Raw genomic sequence first — 20,068 nt, 5'->3', positions numbered from 1 at the left:
AGGACAAAACACATTGAGTCAGATTGTCATTTCATTCGAGATGCAATCAAGGAAGGGATCATTAGTCCGTCGTACGTGTCGATGAAGGTTCAGTTAGCAGATATCTTCACCAAAGCGTTGGGGAAGGCGCAATTTGAGTTTTTTTTGAACAAGATGGGCATTCGAGATCTACATGCTCCACCTTGAGGGGGGATGTTAAGATATGTTAAGATATTAGATATTATTCTGTGAATATTCTGTAGAGTCCTAACTATGGTAAGTTACTTAATGTGTACCTAGGGTTTAGGTAATGAGTTGTACTATATATATACGTGTGTTATTAATGAGAATGATACGAGATTACACAATATTTGACATTGATTCTTGTTGGGTCACTATCAAACTCCGAAATTCTGCTGAATAACTTATCACATGAATAATAATATATTAATTTTAGTCATATTTACATAAGTTAGAGTCGGTTTAAATTTGGTTCGAACCAACTTTAGATTATCTACTTTCGTAAAAGTATATCGAAATAAAGACCTTACAACTATCATTTATTTCATAATATATCATCCTTTTCCAATAATGAATGTCACAAATCATAACAATTAACATGTGATGTCAAATTGAAATTTCACCATGAGACTATCTTAATACTTATTCACAATAAAATGGGTTTGAAGTTCAAACTCAAATGTATCTTTTTGGTAGGCAAGAAGAATTGCATAACTTGTTGTGCGAATTAACCCGACTCGAGGAAGGAGCTTGATTTTTTTTTTTTTTTTTTTTAATAGGCAAGAAGAATTGTACAACATAATGTGCGAGTCAATCCGCTCAAGATGGTGGACTAGATTTTTGAAGCTAAAACTAACTCCATTTGGGATAAAGTCCTTACAACTTTGCTTGTATACGTGCATACTTCATATATGTGATACCCAAAAAATTTAGCATAAATTTGAAATTAAGAAGATTGTTCTTCTAATAAATTTAAAGCATCTTTCCAGAAACATCTAATACTTATAAAGACTTTACTTCAGTTGATCAATTGCGTTGACTTATGACCACAAGAAAGTTCTACCCAACTTTTCTTACGGGCAAGAAATATCACTCAATCACTTTCCTTGATTTAGCTAAAGTGTAACAAGCCACCAACCCCTCATTTTTCTCTCAATTATACTAGCTTAAGACCAAAAACTTGGTAATATTAAAATAATTAAACAAATTCTAAATTTTTAGTTTCCAATTTTCTTTATTATAATATACGGATATTTCATGAAATGCCCTCGAGTTTTTCCATAATTCACCAAACGCCCATCAAGTTTCAATAATTCATAAAATACCCCTCACAATTCGTACAAATACCCAACATACCCTTACTAATAACGGACCGTTAGTCTGCCGTTAGCCAAGTTTTCAATTCACCCAAATGCCCCTATTCTGAAACTTATTTCACCAAATGCCCCTATTGTGAGACTTTTTTCACCAAATGCCCCAAACTTAAATATAGCTATTTTGATGTTTCAGCGACTAGTTTTTGTGTTTGAAAGGTAGTTGTTGGTCACGGTCGACTATAAAAGCCCCTTTGCTGAATGGTTCTTGTAAGTTAGATGTTATTTTGATTTGCTTTGCTAATTTCATAAGATTTTTGTCATGAGTTTTCTTTCAAAATCATCATCCACACCCAATGAGTCCACATATATATTAGAGTACCTACCAAATTTTGTTATTGTGGTAGGAAATTTGTCATTCGAAGCTCTAATACAACACTCAATCCACAAAGGTTGTACTACAAGTGTGATCCTTGAAACAATCTGAGATGGTGAAAGGGAGTAGTTGAGCAAAAAAACAAGGGGCAACAACACGAAGGACAATGCGGGGGAAGCTTAGACGAATGAGAAAGTATTGAAAACAGGCGAAACAGTAAGATGCAAGAAGAATTGAAGCAAATGAAGAAGAAGCTAAAACAACAACAAAAAGTAGTCAAAGTTGTAATACAAATGGGGATATTGATGTTTGTAATTTTACTGTTTGTAATCACGAAGTAAACACAAGGAATGAGAAACAAATTCACATTTCATAAATAATTGATGTTGCATAATCTGCACAAAATACCAAAGTGGGAAGCATTTATGTTTTTAGCTTCACTTACAAAACATCTTTGCACCAACTACATGTAATGTTATTTTCTACTCAACGAATATGTGCAAGATCAAAACAGATGTGCAAAAAACTACCCCAAAAAGCATTAGCAGCTATCCAGAAGAGCTTGTGGAACACCACTTCAACCTCCATTCCTACCACAATAACAAAATTTGTTAGGTACCCTAATATATGTGGAATGATTGGGTGTGGAAGATGATTTTGAAAGAAAACTCATGACACAAATCTTATGAAATTAGCAAAGTAAAGTAAAATAACATCTAAAATACAAGAACCATTCAGCAAAGGGGTTTTTATAGCCAACCATGACCAAGAACCACTTTTGAAACACAAAAACTAGCCGTCTGAACATCTGAATAGCTATATTTAAATTTGGAGAATTTGGTGAAATAAGTTTCCTAATAGGGGCATTTGGTGAAATAAGTTTCAGAATATGGGCATTTGGGTGAATTGGAAACTTGACTAACGGCGGACTAACGGCCCGTTATTAATAAGGGTATGTTGGGTATTTGTACGAATTGTGAGGGGTATTTTATGAATTATTGAAACTTGATGGGCGTTTGGTGAATTATGGCAAAACTCGAGGGCATTTCATGAAATTTCCGTATAATATATATCTTGGTATGAGCTGGAAGAGGGGAGATTTTAATCAACATGTACAACAGAGTATATTAGACTTTCAGTCTTAACCACTAGAAACATACATTATTGGTTTTAATTTTCAATTTATTTATAATTTATTTTGGTGCGATTGAGCTGGAGACGAAAGATTTAAGTACTTAGTCTATCAAACAAAGATTCTCAATCTTAATCCTTAGACAAATACATCATTGGTTTTGGTTTTCATAATTAGATACTTTCTCCAATATATTAAAAAGGAAAATATATAAGTAAGTAAAGCAATTGTCCAACTCCAACATATGATATCTACTTTCTTTCCCTTTTAATTCACCTAATCTTTCTATTATTCTCCTTTCTATTATTATACACATATAAATAACACGAAATTAGCTAGGTATTTCATTTATTTCAACAAATTACAACTTCAAAAAAAATAAAGATGGTGAAGGATAAGAAAGAGAAAATTGATTTACTATCATCTTCACATTCATCATCTACTTCTTCTTCTTATGGTTGTGAGATTGGTGACCCGTCATCGTCGTCGTCATCGTTATCATCATTACCATATTCCGATGTTGATGATATTGTAGAAAAGCTAAATGATGATGCTCAATGTCGTTTGAGATTTGTTGATGCAGGGGAGGTCGACTCTTTGGGTACGTACGTTTGACTCTATATATCTTTTTAGCACGTACTCCGTATATTGAATACTACGTAATATGGAGTATAAATGTGTTATTCGTATTACACGTACGATTACGTGTTTCATGTAACAGACACGAGTTGGCGTAGTTGGTGGGAACTCAACAAGCTAGGTCGAGTCCCATCAGTTGCGATATGATTGGGAGTGGCTTAAGCGTAGGCTTGTGTAGTTGGCTGATGAACCTGAGATAGGTGTTGGTTCAATAAAGTCTTTTTTCTTACCTACTAAAATAAGATAATTCAACTTCGTTGATGCAGGGGAGGTTGACAATGGTGGCATGCACTGGAAAGAAGTCGAACAACGGTTCGACCGGATTGCCTTTTTTGCTTCTCATGGCCATGACGATCACGAGTCTGTTCCTACGATTGATGCCTCACATTTTGGTTATTGCATAGGTGAGAGCCGTGAGACTTGTGATAGATTACTCAACATTATATATGTTATTGTTAACTCAACGATTTTTACCTAAACTCAACTCAACTTTAATGCGCGCGTAAAAGTAGTTAAAATATATAGCGTATGTTTTGAAACAGAGGGAGCTAGACTCTAGTAGTACCAGTAAAGATGGCTATTGTCCGGGTCGTGCTCGCTCTCACGTATCTTGGGCCTGAATAGGCCCGACCTAACTGTATCGTGTCGGGCATGGTCGAAATTTCCATAAAATATGGTTTAGGAACGGCCCGATAAAGCCCTCGTTCTGGGCCGGACCATCGTGCCTAAGCCTAAGCCTAAACCTAATTGTACTCAATTTAACTTGATTTTTCATGTCTTGTCGTGCTTTTTCCAAAAAAGAATGTGACCCAAGACCGACCCGCGACTTTGTGTTCGTGTTGAGTTGTGCTTTTTACGTGGTGGGTACATTATTATTATTTCATCTGGTCGCGGTTACTTAGTACCGTGTGATTTGTTGTTAAACCTCTACCACTAATCAATATCAGTAAATTTTTAGGCATGCAACAAAGTGCACAATTTGCTGATGAACTTGTACAAGTACTAAAGGGAAGAAAGAACCACACCACCAGACTCACCAAAAGAGAACTCCATGGCTATTGGCGTCGCCTCGCAAATCCTTCTCATGATTCCTTAATACAAATCTTATTTGACATGTAATTATCAAACTAAACCATCATCAACTCTGGTTCCTATTGGTAATTGAAATAATGCTTTCTCTTTGTTTGCGTAATTAGAATATCAAGTCTTTATATACTTGATTCGTGTTTTTCAGGTGCGATAAAGACATGGATGGAAGAATTACCAAAGAAGATTTAAAACAGGTTAATTTTGCTTATTGTTTTTGTGTCAAAATTTACGTGATTTACTAGCATATATATTAGGGTGATGATAAAGGTCGCAAGTTGCGACAATATTTAGTTGTCACAATCTTACGTGTCGCAGTTTAATTGGTACATATAGGCGCCACATAGGCTATGTGTCATCAGAATATTTTTACTATCAATTCAATATTTTTACTATGAAAATATGTAAATAAGCTAGACGATATAAATAAGGAAACAAATTAGAACATTAAGATTTTCCTACCTTTTTTGAAACATGTATAATATATTATATAAGTTAAATATTTTAGTTTCCAGTTGAAATCATGACACATAAGCATGCCATGTCATCATTGTGACACGACTTAAAGGTCGCATATTGCGACCTTTATCATTTTCGTATATATTATTACCTTAATGATTATGTTAATTAATTACTCCGTAATGTATTAAAATTGTTTGTAACAGATGATAATGTTAAGTAGTTGTACTAATAAAATGGGCATGAAGCAAGAGGAAGCAGAGCATTTTGGTTCCATGATTATGCAAGAAGCTGATACTCAACAAAAGGGCTACATTGAGGTGAGAAATCAATCCTTGTATCTTGAACACAATTTTGTTTCAATAATAAAATGGAGTGTTCATTCAAAATTGACCACTTTGTCCAACTTTTTTTGACAGTTGATAGCGTAATTTGACTAGCTTCTTAGGCTGCTAGCTATATTCTCCCTGTCATTTAAATTAGCTTCATACGCTTAATTCAACGAATATAGGCCAAGTTTAACAAAAAAAATAAGTTCAGCAAAATCAAGGCTTTTTTTTAGCAAACTTAAATTAAGTTTAGAAAAAATAAGTCGAAGATGAGAATTCATACCCACTTTCCCTTTTTAGGTACTATTCCCTCCATTTTTAAATGTTCTTCCCGTTTCTATTTCAGTCGTTCCTATACGTTCTTCCCATTTCTATTTTTGGACATGACTTTTTACCATAAATGTTCCCACCATTCCTTATTTAATTCATTCACATTTCCCTATTGACCCACTCAACCCCACTTTTATGATTTTTTTATTACGGAGTACTTTATTAAAAATATATTCTCTCTACTTCATTTCTTTATTATTTTCCTTTACTACTTTATTACTTTCTCTTACCTTCAATCATTACTCTTACACCCAATCATTACAAGATTCCATTTTCTTGATTCCCACTCCATTTCTCAAATGGGAAGAACATAAAGGAACAGAGGGAGTACGTATTTCTTATGTGTTACTACCTCTGTTTCAAAAAGATCTTTACAGTTACTATTTGCACGGACTCCGGTGCAATGTTTGACCGTTAATATATCCAATTTCGTATGGCAAAAAATTATAAAAAATTGATATTTATAAAATACATTTAGAGATGAATCTAACAAGATATCTCATGATAATTTTTGATAGATTAATAGTGAGAATTTATGGTCAAAGTTTTGATTTTTAGACACACTAGTTGTTGGACCGCGCGCCAGCGCGCACGGTCCCCCAAGATATAAAAATGTATTTTGTAAAAATACTACGCAAAAGACGGACATTTACAAATGTGTGGTAAGTGCTAGAAAAGTTATGCTAAAGTTCAATTTGCATGTAATAGAAAATATGAAACTACCAATACGTTTACAATGAAGGTGAAATTGATAATTTGGAGACCTAATAACAAGATAAAAGGTTCCTATGGTCGAATGTAAACGCTAACAACCTTGAAATTCTGTTTTTGGAAATCCTGCACACAAAAAGAAAAAAACCGTTTATCATCAAGGAATCAAGGACAAATAATATTGATCCTCATTAACCTAACAAGAAAATGGGTGTTGACAAAATAAAATCAAGAATAAGCTACACTATTGCACAATAGTTGACTTTTAACCCTTCATTTTTCCACCTTACTACCACCTAGATCTACCTTAAACTCCACACCTCACTCCATTCAATTCATTTCCTAGACCACCCATCACTGGCTCTTCCACATCCATCGAGATAGTTGAAGTTGTTGGCAGCCTGACACCTCCTAGCTTCCTGCAACCCCCCCCTCCCCCCTCCAATGTGTCCATTATCACCACCATGGTACCATGATCACATGGACATAGTAGTGACAGTTGCGAATATATGGAAATGGACTTCTCTTCAGCAGTGCAGGACATGATAATGTGCCAAGAGAAAAAGAAAATGTGGCCGAAAACATACAAGATGCAGAGGAACAAGCTCGGAACACACAGTATGTAATCTGTCCATTGACTAAGATGTTTGTGATCAAAAGTTTGATCAAAGACAGGTTGTTAAGAAAAAAGGCTCAAACTTAGCACACGTATTGCAAGTTGAACCCACACATCAAGCCTAGAAGCGCTAGAATGTGTATATATCTGCATAATCTACCTTATATTATCAATCCACGATTGACATAACGACATACTCAAACACGGACTTGCATGCATCATTTGCCACTACCCAAACTCGTTGAGCAACTCCGGCCGCTCAATCCTGATACATTATCCTGGAAAAGAAATGTGAGGTTACACCAGGGGAAATCAAACACAAAATAAAATTGAACATAAAAATTAATGTATATCACAGAAATCAGATTAATATAGTTTTTTAATCCGAAAAAAGAATTCAACAGAAAGAGTTTCTAAGGCATCCAATAGGAGATTTTTAGCAAGGAGTTTTAATTGGGTTTCTGTATATGTTCTAAAATAAGATGAACTTTTAAATTTTTGTTTCCTTTCCATGTAATAATAATTAGATACATAGGTTTTGTTTTACAAGATAATTGTAGATTTATAGCATGTAAGGTCCTACAGAGGATTGCCCAAACATAACCAGTTCCATATTAGCGTGTACTTTACTAATCAACCTACACACTTAAGCAGACAACACTATACTACAAGCTTCGAATCTCAATGACCTCACCATAGAAATGAAATAATAAATTATACACTAATTAAATCCCACAGGTTCAAAGCATGAAAAAGAAAGTTTGTCACCTTCTACGTATCAATCTCATACGAAGTTTTTATTTTTTTTTGGCAAACCATCTGAACTTTTAATATCCATAAGATACATAACCACAACTTTGTACACCTTAACTATCCTGCAAGCACCTCCCATGAACATAACCGCCAACGCACAGACGTAAATCACTCACTTCATGAACCAAACCACAAAAAGTTCCTAAAATGCAGAATATAATCTCTAAAAGACCACCTAGCTTGACAATAAGATTACCACCCGCCAGAAAATTAAAAAAATGTAGCTTTATTATGAAATACACTAACAGGAATTTACCTGCTTCTTTCTTGGGAATCGATAAGTTTATTGTAGACTCCCAGCATATATATTCCAATCAATACTTCTATAAAACCTTGCATATTTTTAAAAAAGATCACGAAAGACAAAAGACATGATGAAAGAGAGGTATAGTAGACAAATAGAATTCGAAAGCAGGGTAGCAAATTGCAAGCTTGCTCACCGTGTATCACGTAAGTGAATTGATCATTGACCAACCACGATAGAGAATTTTTGTTAATATAAATCTTAATTCCTCATTGATGTCCCCAACATATGTTATTTCGAGAAATAACATTTTGCTACTCATATCTCATAAGCTAGCTGCTTTTAGGGGAATATTATGTGATGTGATATAATCTCGAAAAAAAAATCCCGTGACCAAATATTAACATTAGAAATAAAGAGAATTTATTGCAAGGAGTACAACCATAATTACACTTTCCATGCCTGATCAGGGAAAATCCTTTATTCCGCCTTCAAAGTTGGTGTACCAGGTATGCCTAAGAGACCAGAACCACAACACTTTAAAGGGAGAGGTGGGAAAAATCAAAAAGTGGAGCAGGAAAAACAAGTAGAGCTCTGTATGAGAAGGCATTGGTGATTTTCAAGCTATTAAAAGGATGTCAAAGGATTTTCAAGCTAGAACCAACATCAAAAACTTTTAAGGTATGTTTTTATTCTCATCGAGGATTACATATTTTCAATCTCATTGACAAGAAGTTTAAGTCCACTCAAATCCACATACACACAATCAAACCCTCTATCCCAAATGAACAAAAATTTAAGGAATCATAAATAATCAAGAAATACACCCTTTAATCAAAGAACGACATTTAAAACCGTAAAGAATGAGAAATGGGTTATACTCTGTAGGAGAAGACATTGGTGATGACTCACTCAAAGTTTGTCGAATAACTGCAAAGCCCCGTGTTCTTAACCCAAATCTTGCTAAAATACATTATGTTTAAAATATAATCTCTGGCCAAGACTTAGTCTAGACCTCCAAATCAAAGTAGCGGCAATGAATCAAACTAAATCGATACATCAAAGTGAATAATAATGGACGAAAAAGAAGGAAACTTACATGATGCAGCTTCACATTCTTCTTATCATCTAGGAACTCCTTAACTGGTGATGCAACCCTATTATACAAAGCTCTAATAAATGAGAACCAGAATTTCCCTCACACAAGCTTGTCAGATAATCGAAGTCGATGTTCTCTTCCACCCGCTCATCCTTCAAAATAACTTTAAGTATGTCTTCCCTCTCCTTAAAGGTTAGGCGTTCCAAACTCGAAGGCCCGAGAAAATCGTTGAAGAATTGCTTCATCAAGTTAATTCTAACGAAATATTTGTAGCTCCAGAACCAACACCCTAGCATTCTCTGTAATAAAAAAAAACAAAGCAACAATAAATCCATAAGCTATGTGTACATCCGGGAATGTGTTCATATACTGTCCAAATTCTGTTGTCACAAGACTCCATTGCAAGTTCACAACAGTTCAAATTACATTGTCATAGTGGGAACTATTTTCAAAAATGGGCATTCTTTCAGATATTTCATTTCATTTTACTATCAAAAAAATAAACATCAAACACACTTGCATAAACCCCAGCCACCTTATTGGAAAAATCAGGACCTCATTCATATTACAGTACAATAATGCGAAAATTGTAATCCTATATTTCTCTCAATAGCTGGTGTACGTCCAAGTTTCACAAACATTGAAACACAAATGAATTACAAAGCTCAAATAAAACAGTAAATCGTCAACAACATTAAAAATGAAATGAAATTATAAACATAAGAAGAAAACTTACAATTCTTTTAGTAAGTTAGAATCCAGAAAAAGAAAAGTGCAATCCCCCCTTATATCTCTTTATCCCACCTTATGCAGTACTCCGTAGAATTTAAAAGGAGCTGTAAAATGATTCGGTAATGAGAACCACTGAGATTTTGAATTATCTGTGAAATAAACAAATAATAATTAGCAAATAAAGTGTATATGTTAAATTGGGAATAGGGAGGCAGGTGCTTATCCAAAACTTGCAGAAATTGGGATAATTGGTGTTATTCATCCAATTCGTACAAATTTCAGGAATTTCAGAAATCCCTAATTTCATTTTTGAGTAAAGATCCTAGAAATTATAAATATGTAATCCTCAATTAGAATAAAAACATACCTTAATGTCACCATTCTTTGAATTGTTATTCACTTATTAACGTCTTCAATTCTCATAAATCTAACTTGAATTCGAGAAGGAAACTGTGGCAATGACTGAGGATTTCCGCAAACTCTCGGTATTCAATGCCACAACCGATGCCTCATTTTCTTCATTTATCTTTCTGGATATATTTTCCCCAAATTAGTAACAAACTCAGAATTAATCAACAAATAAAACAATAAAAAATTAACTTCCCATATAGAAAAGGGCGAAAAAGAAAGATCATGACCTTTGATACCTTGCAGGAAAACGGGTCAAGAGCTCGCCATGGAATTGTCTTGGCTTCTCGGGTTTCATTCCTTTCGTATTTCTGTTAAACCCCAGATAAAAACCCTAAATTTTAAGAACTCTACATAAATCCTAAATCCGACCATTAAACCCCAAAACTATCTATCAATTAAGAAAACTTGGCATAAACGGTTGATGGATAGGAGAATATTTAATAGACCTCACCGTTCTTGCCGTGATGAATCCTGAACAGAAGATATATTAGTAGCAAATAGAAGATGGGAAGCATTCTGAAAGCAGTAGAGGAGTTAGAAGGTGAGAGAAAACATATTGGTTGGAATATCAGAAGATGGATGTAGCAAGACAGAACAATGAAGGAGAGATAAAGAAGAATGGGGGAGGAGAGAGAAGATGGGGACAGAGCTAGGGTTTGTTGAAACACGGGTGAAAGAAAGAAGAAAGGAAGCACTGAAGCAGAGAAGTGGGAGAAGGGGTTCTTGCTTAATGAAAACACACAGTTGGCCGATCATGTGTGTAAGGAAAGGAAATGGCATATCGGTAAATCCTGAAGGAATGTAAGGGTATGGAGGTCATTCCACTATTCTTAAGGGGGAGTTTGGAAGGCACTCCTTGCTTTTTAAAGGGGTAGGATTTTTCAATGCGTAAAGATCTTTTTGAAACGGAGGTAGTAGTTAAGTAAGAACACTTGACAAGAGGGGGGGTGAATTGTTTCTTGGGAACTTGGGTAAGTTTCTTGCGGAATTTAAACAATAAAGAGACTGAGAACAATAAGCGGAGAAAGATATAAAACTGAGGAACCTTCTTGATCCTAATCAAGAAGAACCTCACAACTCTTTTGTATTAATGCAATAACTCTATTACAAATACACTCTTTAACTCGAGTTCCTCTCGAACACGAGTTCCCCACAACAATCCCCTTCGATTAATGTGCTACTCTTTCTCTCTCTAACTTAACTCTAAGTCGCTCTTTTTCTCTTTGACTTAACTCTAAGCGCTCTTTCTCTCTTTGACTAAACTCTTAGTCGCTCTTTCTCTCTTTGACTTAACTCTAAGTCACTTAAGGATCACTCAACCCTTAAACCCAAAATACAATATGATAGATAGATTCTAGTACATAATAAAGCTTATAGTAATAAGGAACTCAAGGAACACTCTATTTTGCAAACTGATTCTTTTTAAACGTTTAAGCTCTTTAAGATATATTTTGTAGAAATCAGTTGTGTTTTGAAAAGCCAAAACTCTTCTCCTTTTATAGAAGAGTTTTACCTAAGGTTGGATACCCATGTTCTCCTCAACTACCCACTAACTGTTACTGATCAGTAACATGGGCATAGTTGGAGAGAAACAGGGTGACCAAATCAAAACACTACTTGCACGTTTAAACAGAAATACGTGGGAGAGTTTTAAGGATCATGGAAAATCTTTTGCTTGAGAAACAAGGAGAATGAAAACAGAATCCTATGTTTACATTTATTAATTAAATTCATTTTATTTATTAACAAAGATTTTCCAACTTAAAACTCTTTTATAATTACAGTTAATATATTTCAATTTAAAACGTACCAAAATACTTAGGTTCCTTTTGTTCCAAATTACGTATAAACAATATTAAATACTTACATAAATCCTAAACATAAACTCATATGTTGTAGTCTTCATGTTGCACCTTTAGAAGCTTCACTCGAAGTCTTCCCAATTTGTTCCTTCTGATCTGGAACATCGAGGATCCACATATTATATGAGGATCTCGCATTAGGAACTCGCCTAAGGATCTCGCCTTTGTAAACTTGCTTAATGATTATTTCTTCAATGTAGTGTCTGACATGGATCAATTACTTGCTTATATTCCACGTTGCTTAGTTTATCTAACTCAGGATCTCCTTAACTTAGATTATCCCTCTAAGGATCTCGGAACCTATTATGCAACATAACTTAACCAATTGCCAGGAGTTTGCTTTGTCATCATCAAAACTTTAGGGTCAACATTATGTTCTACTCATTTTTACTTTATTCAATTTATGTTAACATTTTATTCGTATTTTATAGTTCTCACTCTACTTTGTGTGACCGATCATACTCCCTCTGTCCCTTAATACTCGCACCGTTTTGACTTTTTGCACTATTCACATAATTCACTTTGACCCTATTTTATTTATAGTATATGAAAACAAATGTTAGTATATAATATATTGTTAGCTTCATCATAATATATATTTTCAAAATATTAATATTTTTATAAGTTTTTATAATATGTAGTTAAAGATATTGGTGATCAAAATTGTGAATTGGCAAGCGTATCCAGTCAAAGCGGTGCGATCGAGTATTAAGGGACGGAGGGAGTATTCAATATTTCTCGTACACTCTCTCTCATCATAAAAGTACCCACTAAATGTTCGTTATATTATATTCCTTCGTCTCTAAAAGATTTCCAAAATATCTCTCCTCACACACTAATGTATTATTTAATTAACTAAAAAAACAAACTACTCCTTTAATTCTGCTTACACCCAATTATTAATAAAGTGATTTTTTTCTATGGAAAAAATCCCGTTTAAGGACGGATTGAGTAATTGATTTCTATTACTACAGTAATTATGTAGAACTCAGGAAAACGCAGGTTGTAACATGATTCTATGCATTTAATTTGTTATGCAGGTCTATGAGCTAAAGGATCTCCTCAAAACAGTCTTAACAAAAGAATACCTGTCAAAAGAACAGAAATTGACAGAGTCGTCGTCCTCCACAACTTCAACCTCTAATAACCACCAAGATTATATGCATCGACAACAACAACACAATAACGCTACAATCAAGTCTATGCCAGAGATCTTAATCAGAACGTATTGGCGGCGAGCCTGGGTGGTAACACTATGGCTGGTGATATGCATTAGTCTATTTACATGGAAATTTATACAGTATAAACATAGAGCTGCCTTTCAAGTTATGGGATATTGTCTAAGTACGGCTAAAGGTGCTGCTGAAACTCTAAAGTTGAATATGGCTCTAATACTTTTACCAGTTTGTCGAAACTTGGTTACTTGGCTTAGGAGGACCCCTCGAGTTAGCAACATTGTTCCTTTTAATGATACTATCAACTTTCATAAGGTAAAGTATTTCTATTCCCTCTATTCCTAGGACTATTGTGTGTGTTAGATAATGCCTTGAATCAGTCAAACCCCTTACTATATAAACTCTTTAGATCATAACCTAGCCGTATTCTTTAATCTGTATTCCTCAAGATCAATAAAACTTTCCTCCCCTCTGCCTGTGGACGTAGCTAACACATTGTTAGTGAACCACGTTAAATCTCTGCGTTCTTTAATTAGGCTAATTTAATCTTTCTTTGCATCCGTTATAACAATGTGCACTTAATTCATGATCTACTTTACGTGTTACTCCCTCGCTTTAATTAAGGCCCGGAAAACATTTGTAATATGATATTTGATTAACTTACTGAGCCTAGCTAACACAAAGTAGTAGAAGAGATTAACCATATATAATCCTAACGGGGTTCCATCCTAAAACTAATAGGTGATATGTGGAGTAGTTCATTTTATATATTAGTCAATTTTTCTCTATTTCTTCTGTGTGGGACAATAGTCCCAACTCACATATGAGCTAGTTTTCTCAATAATCTCTTTAAGTTTAGTTAAATGTATAACACTTCGGCAACTAACATGAGATGAGGTTAAATATTCATAGGGGTTGTTTTGTTTACATGAAAAACCATGGGAAGTGTAACTTACTAGGAAGTTGAAGGTTGTGGTGTTGTTTGGTTTGCAAAATGTGGGAAGTCACCCATCCTAGGAACTTCCAATTCCCACAAAATGGAGGAATTTGTTTACCTATTCAACCAAACAACATTTCCTACTTCATAGGAAATGTGAATACATGGGAATATCTCCTTCATATGAACTTTTACTTCCTATGGTCAACCAAACGTTACCATAGTACATATCTTTATCTGAGTCTAACTTCCCATTTACTTTTTTCATTCTAATTCAGCAATATAATATAAATATATTTTTTAATAAGATAAGTTTTTTTTTTTTTGGTACGTTTGTTAAAGCATACGAAGTATTTTTTTTTTACTATTAGTATCTTCAATCACATGTAGTAATAGTGTTATAAAAGGTAGATATTCCAACTCATTAAAACGAATCAAACAAGATACCTTATAGGACTATGTTCTTTCTTATATAGTCCGTATATATATTAGAAATAATTTTTAAAATTTTCTATAGTTGTAAATAGTGTTCAGATTCTATATGGAAAAAAAAAAGAGGAGGGAGTACTTACTTACACTGGATAATATGGTTTAAGTGTAGCTAATTGCAGGAGGCATAGTGATAGGAGTGATCTTACATGGAGGTACTCATCTTGCCTGTGACTTGCCAAGAATAACAGCAAGTAATCCACTAGTTTTTCAAAGAACATTTGGTAGCACATTTGGGAACCAACAACCCTCATATTTGCAAGTATTATGCACAACTGAAGTTTCAACTGGGATTGCCATGCTCATTCTCATGTCCATTGCCTTTTCTCTAGCAACAAGGATGCCTCGCCGCCAATCTCCGTCGTTGCCTCAGCCTATTCGCAGTGTGACGGGCTACAACACATTTTGGTACTCCCATCACCTCCTCGTCGTCGTCTACATTTTGCTCATCATCCACTCTATGTTCCTCTTCCTTGTCACCAGTTTTGCCGAAAAAACGGTACGCCTTTTCGTCTTACTACTCTATAACTCTCTCTGTTTTAGAATAAGTGACACATCTAACCTTTACACAAATATCAATGCATTTAGTAGTATAAATAGATATTAATAAATTATAAAAATGATATTAGGATTTAGGAAAGTATATATTAATAACTACTACCTCCGTTTCAGAAAGTTCTTTACGCTTTGGAAAATGTGTCCAAAGTATGAAAATTTTGACCGTAAATTACCACTATTATATACATCAAAATGTTACATGTAAGATCTTGTTAGATTGCTCTCGTTATTCATTTTGAGAATATTAAATTTTTATAATTTTTTTCCATATAAAATTAAATATATTAACGGTCAAACATTGCACCGGAGTCCGTGCAAATAGTAAGTGTAAAGATTTCACATGATAACTTCTATCTTTGACAAGTTAGTAAAACAATACAGTTAAAATTTGTACAGAGTATATAAATAGAGAAAAAACGTTAAACGTGTCGGTTATTCTGAAGCCAAGAGTACCTCTCATTTCATACATATGCAGTACGAAGTACCAAGTAATTCATGTAAGTACACAAAAAAATGGAGTATATGAAAATTAATAGAGTGTGGTTTTTCAATTCCTTGTAAAGTATATAGAGTTTGTAAGAGAAATTAGTTGCGTCCTACGGAGTACTAATTAATTAAAGATGACACTACAAGAAATTGTATCATTAATGACGGAAAATCCTGTCGTTAAAGGTTAATAATCGTTGATTAATGTCGGAATTTTTTGTCACGAACCCGTCATAAAAAGGGGTCGTCGTTAATGGAAAATCCCGTCGTAAAAAATATTTGCAACGGTTGTTCAAGTCTTTGTTTGGTTGTTAGTCCCGTCCCAATTTTGTTACCCGAACCGGAACCGCATGTCCCTAACAGATTCCGGTTCCGATTCAGGGTACCCTGACTTTTTGCTCACCCCTGCCTATATACAACCGTTGTAAATTGTATTTTACCGCGTTATTAAATTGTTATTGAGGTCTACTCCCTCTGTTTCAAAATGTTTGTTACGTTTGGAATTTATCACGTTTATTAACGTAAATTAAGATTCTTTTTTTTATTTTATTTTAAATGTTCTAGATTCAATCATAAATCTGATTTCATCTTTCCCAATTCTGACATTTATTACTCTCTTTGGATATAGTGCAAATATGCTTTCATCTTTTATTAAAAAAATATACATCAATCCACTAATCATTGAAACAACCAATAAGATTGTTTTATTATCAAAATAAACCAATAATTAAAAATCACATAGATGGCTAACTTGTCAAATTGTGAATGACATTTATTGAGTTGAAAAGTTGGACCAATTAGAAATAAAAGTTGGCTCAAAAAATAATAATAGTAACAAATTTATAAATAGAAAGATTCTTTATGTAACAAACATTTTGAAACACTATTAAAGGAATACGTAACAAACATTTTGAAACGAAGGGAGTATTAATTAACGCCTTTGATGTATTAATTACTTTCTACATTAAACTTGTTAATAACTAGACATGGATGTACCTGGCAATTCCGATGTTACTATATTCTGGTGAACGAATCTATCGAAGCATAAGGTCAGAGATTCATGAAGTTAATGTTCTTCAGGTAATACTTTCAACAATTTATCGCATTAAAACTAATTAATTTTTATTATTATTAAATTTATCAAACATTATTATAAAATTAATTGAAATATAATTCATGTTTGCTTTGCAGGCCAATATGTACCCTGGAAAAGTCCTACATTTGAAGTTATCCAAGCCAACAACATTCACATATAGTAGTGGCATGTATACATTTATCAAGTGTCCCCAAGTTTCGCCTTTGGAATGGTATGTCAACCATATTTCTTCGAAACAAACAGATATATAGTCTCCTATCAGATCGTCCGACACTTATTTAATTAACTGTCACACAACAGTATACCAGTTACTATCAAACTGGTATTTTTCTTAGTCAAGAACTTTAATTTGTATATGTCTCTTTTCAGGCACCCTTTTTCTTTAACATCCGGACCAAATGATAACCATCTAAGCATTCATGTTAGAACCCTTGGAGATTGGAGTTATCAAATTCACAACCTATTCCACGAGGTAATTAAGCTCCGACTCATCTTATATGAACTTATCAATATGAACTTATTTTTCCTGAAAAATAAGTTGAAATAAGGCGAGTATAATAGAGTCTTTCTTATGATCTGAAGTTTCACGATGAATAATAAGTTTGTTGATTTTAGCAGGCAATGATGTCAAAATCGTTCGATTATCCAAAGGTATACATCGACGGTCCATACGGAGCAGCTTCTCAAGATCATGTTAAGTATGAAGTGGTTGTTCTAGTTGGCCTTGGCATAGGAGTAACACCTTTCATCAGTGTTCTTAAAGACATTGGAGATAGGCTTCAAAAACCACCTTCTAATCATGTAATAATAAACCGCTTATTATTAATATTTTGCGATGCAAATTTAATTGTCACGTTATTGTTAATAATGTGATAATTACTTAACTTTGGAGGGAGGGAGTATTTCTGAGTTACCTTACCACGAGAATAACATGAATTTTTTGGACAGGTAAATGACGTAGATTCAATAGAAGGTCCTTTAAAGGCCTATCTTTATTGGGTTACTAGGGAACATGGTTCTTTAGGGTGGTTCAAAGATGCCATGAATGAAATCTCTCAAAACAACCAAAAACAGGTGACTTAATTTATACCTCTAAATTGTTAATTTGCTTTTAATTGCTTCATAATTGAGCTTTCACTTTTTTAAAATATTATTTAGAAAAAGATAAAGTGGACATTTTATTAATTTAGTCACATATTTAGTACTTGTATTATTTGCATTTTTTAACAGAAAGTGATAGAGATGCACAACTTCCTTACTAGTGTATATCAAAGTGGGGATGCAAGATCAATCCTTCTAAGCATTATTCAAGCCTTGTACTTGGTGAAAAGTGGCCTTGATGTCTTTTCTCAAACTCAGGTAGAATATGTTTCATCTGTTTTTGAATAATAGGTCATTTCTATTTTTCGTGATACTTTTAAGAGACCGAGGTATAAGAATATGATGGTTGCCTTTCTTATGAATTTTCTTAAACCGTCGTTTTTTGTTCTTTCGGCAGGCACAAACTCATTTTTCTCGGCCTAATTGGTTCAAAATATTCTCAAACTTGGCTCGTAGACATACTGGTTTACGTATAGGTAAGATTTGAGTATTTAATTAGTGTAATTTTTACGTCTTCTTAAAATGAGACTCCAAATTATTTGTATACTAGATTAGATCCCGTGCAGTGCACGCACGGATTTTGAATTTTTTTTTTCCACAAATATCTCCCAAACTACTGCATAGTTATACATTTTTAACATACTCGTTTAAATTTATTCATCTAATATGCATATTTAAAATGCTAATATGACAATTTGACCAAAATATTAAGTGATATGTTTTCCATTATTAATATAGCGATTTGACTAAAATATTACCAATTTAGAATAATTATTATTACGTCGTATCTATTATTGCCATAATTTATAAACTAAAATTTGTTTCAATACATAAATAGTTATAAAAAAGGTAGAGAATAAAAATAAAATAAAACAGATACACTTTTTTGGAAAAGTGTTTTTGGCGGGAAAAAATCGCACCAGAAATTGACACGTGTCATTCCTGGTGTCTCTTTTATAGTAAAGTAATAGATACGATTTATGGAGCAATCAATGTTAGTGACATGGATGCTTCTTGCAGGGGTATTCTACTGTGGCTCAATGAAGTTGGCAAGGGAGCTAGAGGGTTTGTGCACCAAATTCTCTACCAAAACCACAACTAGATTTGTCTTCCACAAAGAAAATTACTAGATCTTTTTTTCAATTTTCCTTGTGAGTTAGTATAGGCTGATCTTACCAAATCCAAAAGTGGGTGGTAGGAGAATTTTGATACGCCAAATAATTTGTTCAATTAGCAAAATAATTGGTTTAGGGTAATTGGGAATATCTAAGAGAATGTGGGTTGTGTAAATTATGTATAGGTAATTGGCAAAAGTTATGTACTTCGTACTACGGAGTACTACATTCATGAACTCGAAATATCAATTTTGTATTGGAGAATAAAAACAGTCGACTCGTGATAAAATAAATTCTCAAAAATCTTTTCCCTTCAACCATAAGTTCGTCACTTTACTCCGTACTTCGTAATTTAAAAAAATTCTATGGAAACTATTTTTTTTGTGTTATACGTGAGCTTTTGTGGATCCTCAAAAAAGTTTATATGTGTATATAAAAAGGTAAAAGAGAAATAGGATAAATTTTAATTGGAATCTATCTTTATCATAAGTGGTCAATCATGGTAAGACTCTAATATTATTTAATTAATTAATAAATAATTTAATTATATATGATAACGTGGAAATCCTACGTGGACGTTGTAAATGCTCTTGAAAAAACTCCTCTTTATATATACTTCCTCCATTTTTTAATAATTGCACCATCTTGGTTTTAGCACTATTCACATATTCTTATATAGTTATTTTTTGTGATTTATATGTAAGGAAAAATATATTCACGTGGGATCTTGTTAGATTCGTCTCGAAATATACTTTCAAATTATCAAATTTTTATAATTTTTAAAAATGTATAATGAGAGATATTAATGGTTAAAATAGTGCATTGGCAAACGTCAAAATCACAAATGATGCAATTAAAAAAAATGGAGGAAGTATCTATACTAATATATTAAAAGGCGTTCTTAAGAATGTATACGTGTCACGTATACCTCTCCTCATTACGCCACGTCACCACTAATT

General features: G+C 33.5%; 1 protein-coding gene and 1 long non-coding RNA gene across 3 annotated transcripts; one reads left to right on the top strand and one right to left on the bottom strand.

Annotated features, from left to right (window-relative positions):
- The first annotated feature begins 3,063 nt into the window (after positions 1-3,063).
- On the top strand, positions 3,064-19,418 carry LOC110795640 (respiratory burst oxidase homolog protein A). 2 transcript variants are annotated; one of them, XM_056830239.1, is made up of 15 exons: positions 3,064-3,422; positions 3,727-3,864; positions 4,419-4,575; positions 4,695-4,743; positions 5,212-5,325; positions 13,193-13,642; positions 14,866-15,252; positions 16,782-16,877; positions 16,989-17,104; positions 17,263-17,365; positions 17,509-17,694; positions 17,842-17,967; positions 18,124-18,252; positions 18,392-18,470; positions 19,015-19,418. In XM_056830239.1, exons 1-15 carry the CDS (start codon positions 3,206-3,208, stop codon positions 19,122-19,124), a joined length of 2,457 nt encoding a protein of 818 aa, XP_056686217.1. In that variant the 5' UTR covers positions 3,064-3,205; the 3' UTR covers positions 19,125-19,418. The 2 variants fall into 2 exon arrangements, with proteins under 2 accessions (XP_056686217.1, XP_021856356.2); XM_022000664.2 differs by having other exon boundaries at positions 3,065-3,422; positions 17,512-17,694.
- Positions 9,778-11,176, bottom strand: LOC130461931 (uncharacterized). The gene is made up of 3 exons (XR_008921960.1): positions 10,518-11,176; positions 10,247-10,409; positions 9,778-10,028 (listed from the first exon to the last, which is right to left on the bottom strand). It is a non-coding gene; the product is annotated as an uncharacterized lncRNA (long non-coding RNA).
- Positions 19,419-20,068: the final 650 nt, after the last annotated feature.

Source organism: Spinacia oleracea, chromosome 5 (genome assembly GCF_020520425.1).
Source record: "Spinacia oleracea cultivar Varoflay chromosome 5, BTI_SOV_V1, whole genome shotgun sequence".
NCBI classification, from domain to species: Eukaryota; Viridiplantae; Streptophyta; class Magnoliopsida; order Caryophyllales; family Amaranthaceae; genus Spinacia; species Spinacia oleracea.
The sequence above is the reverse complement of the archived record's forward strand: the minus strand, read 5'-3'. Positions and strand labels throughout refer to the sequence as shown.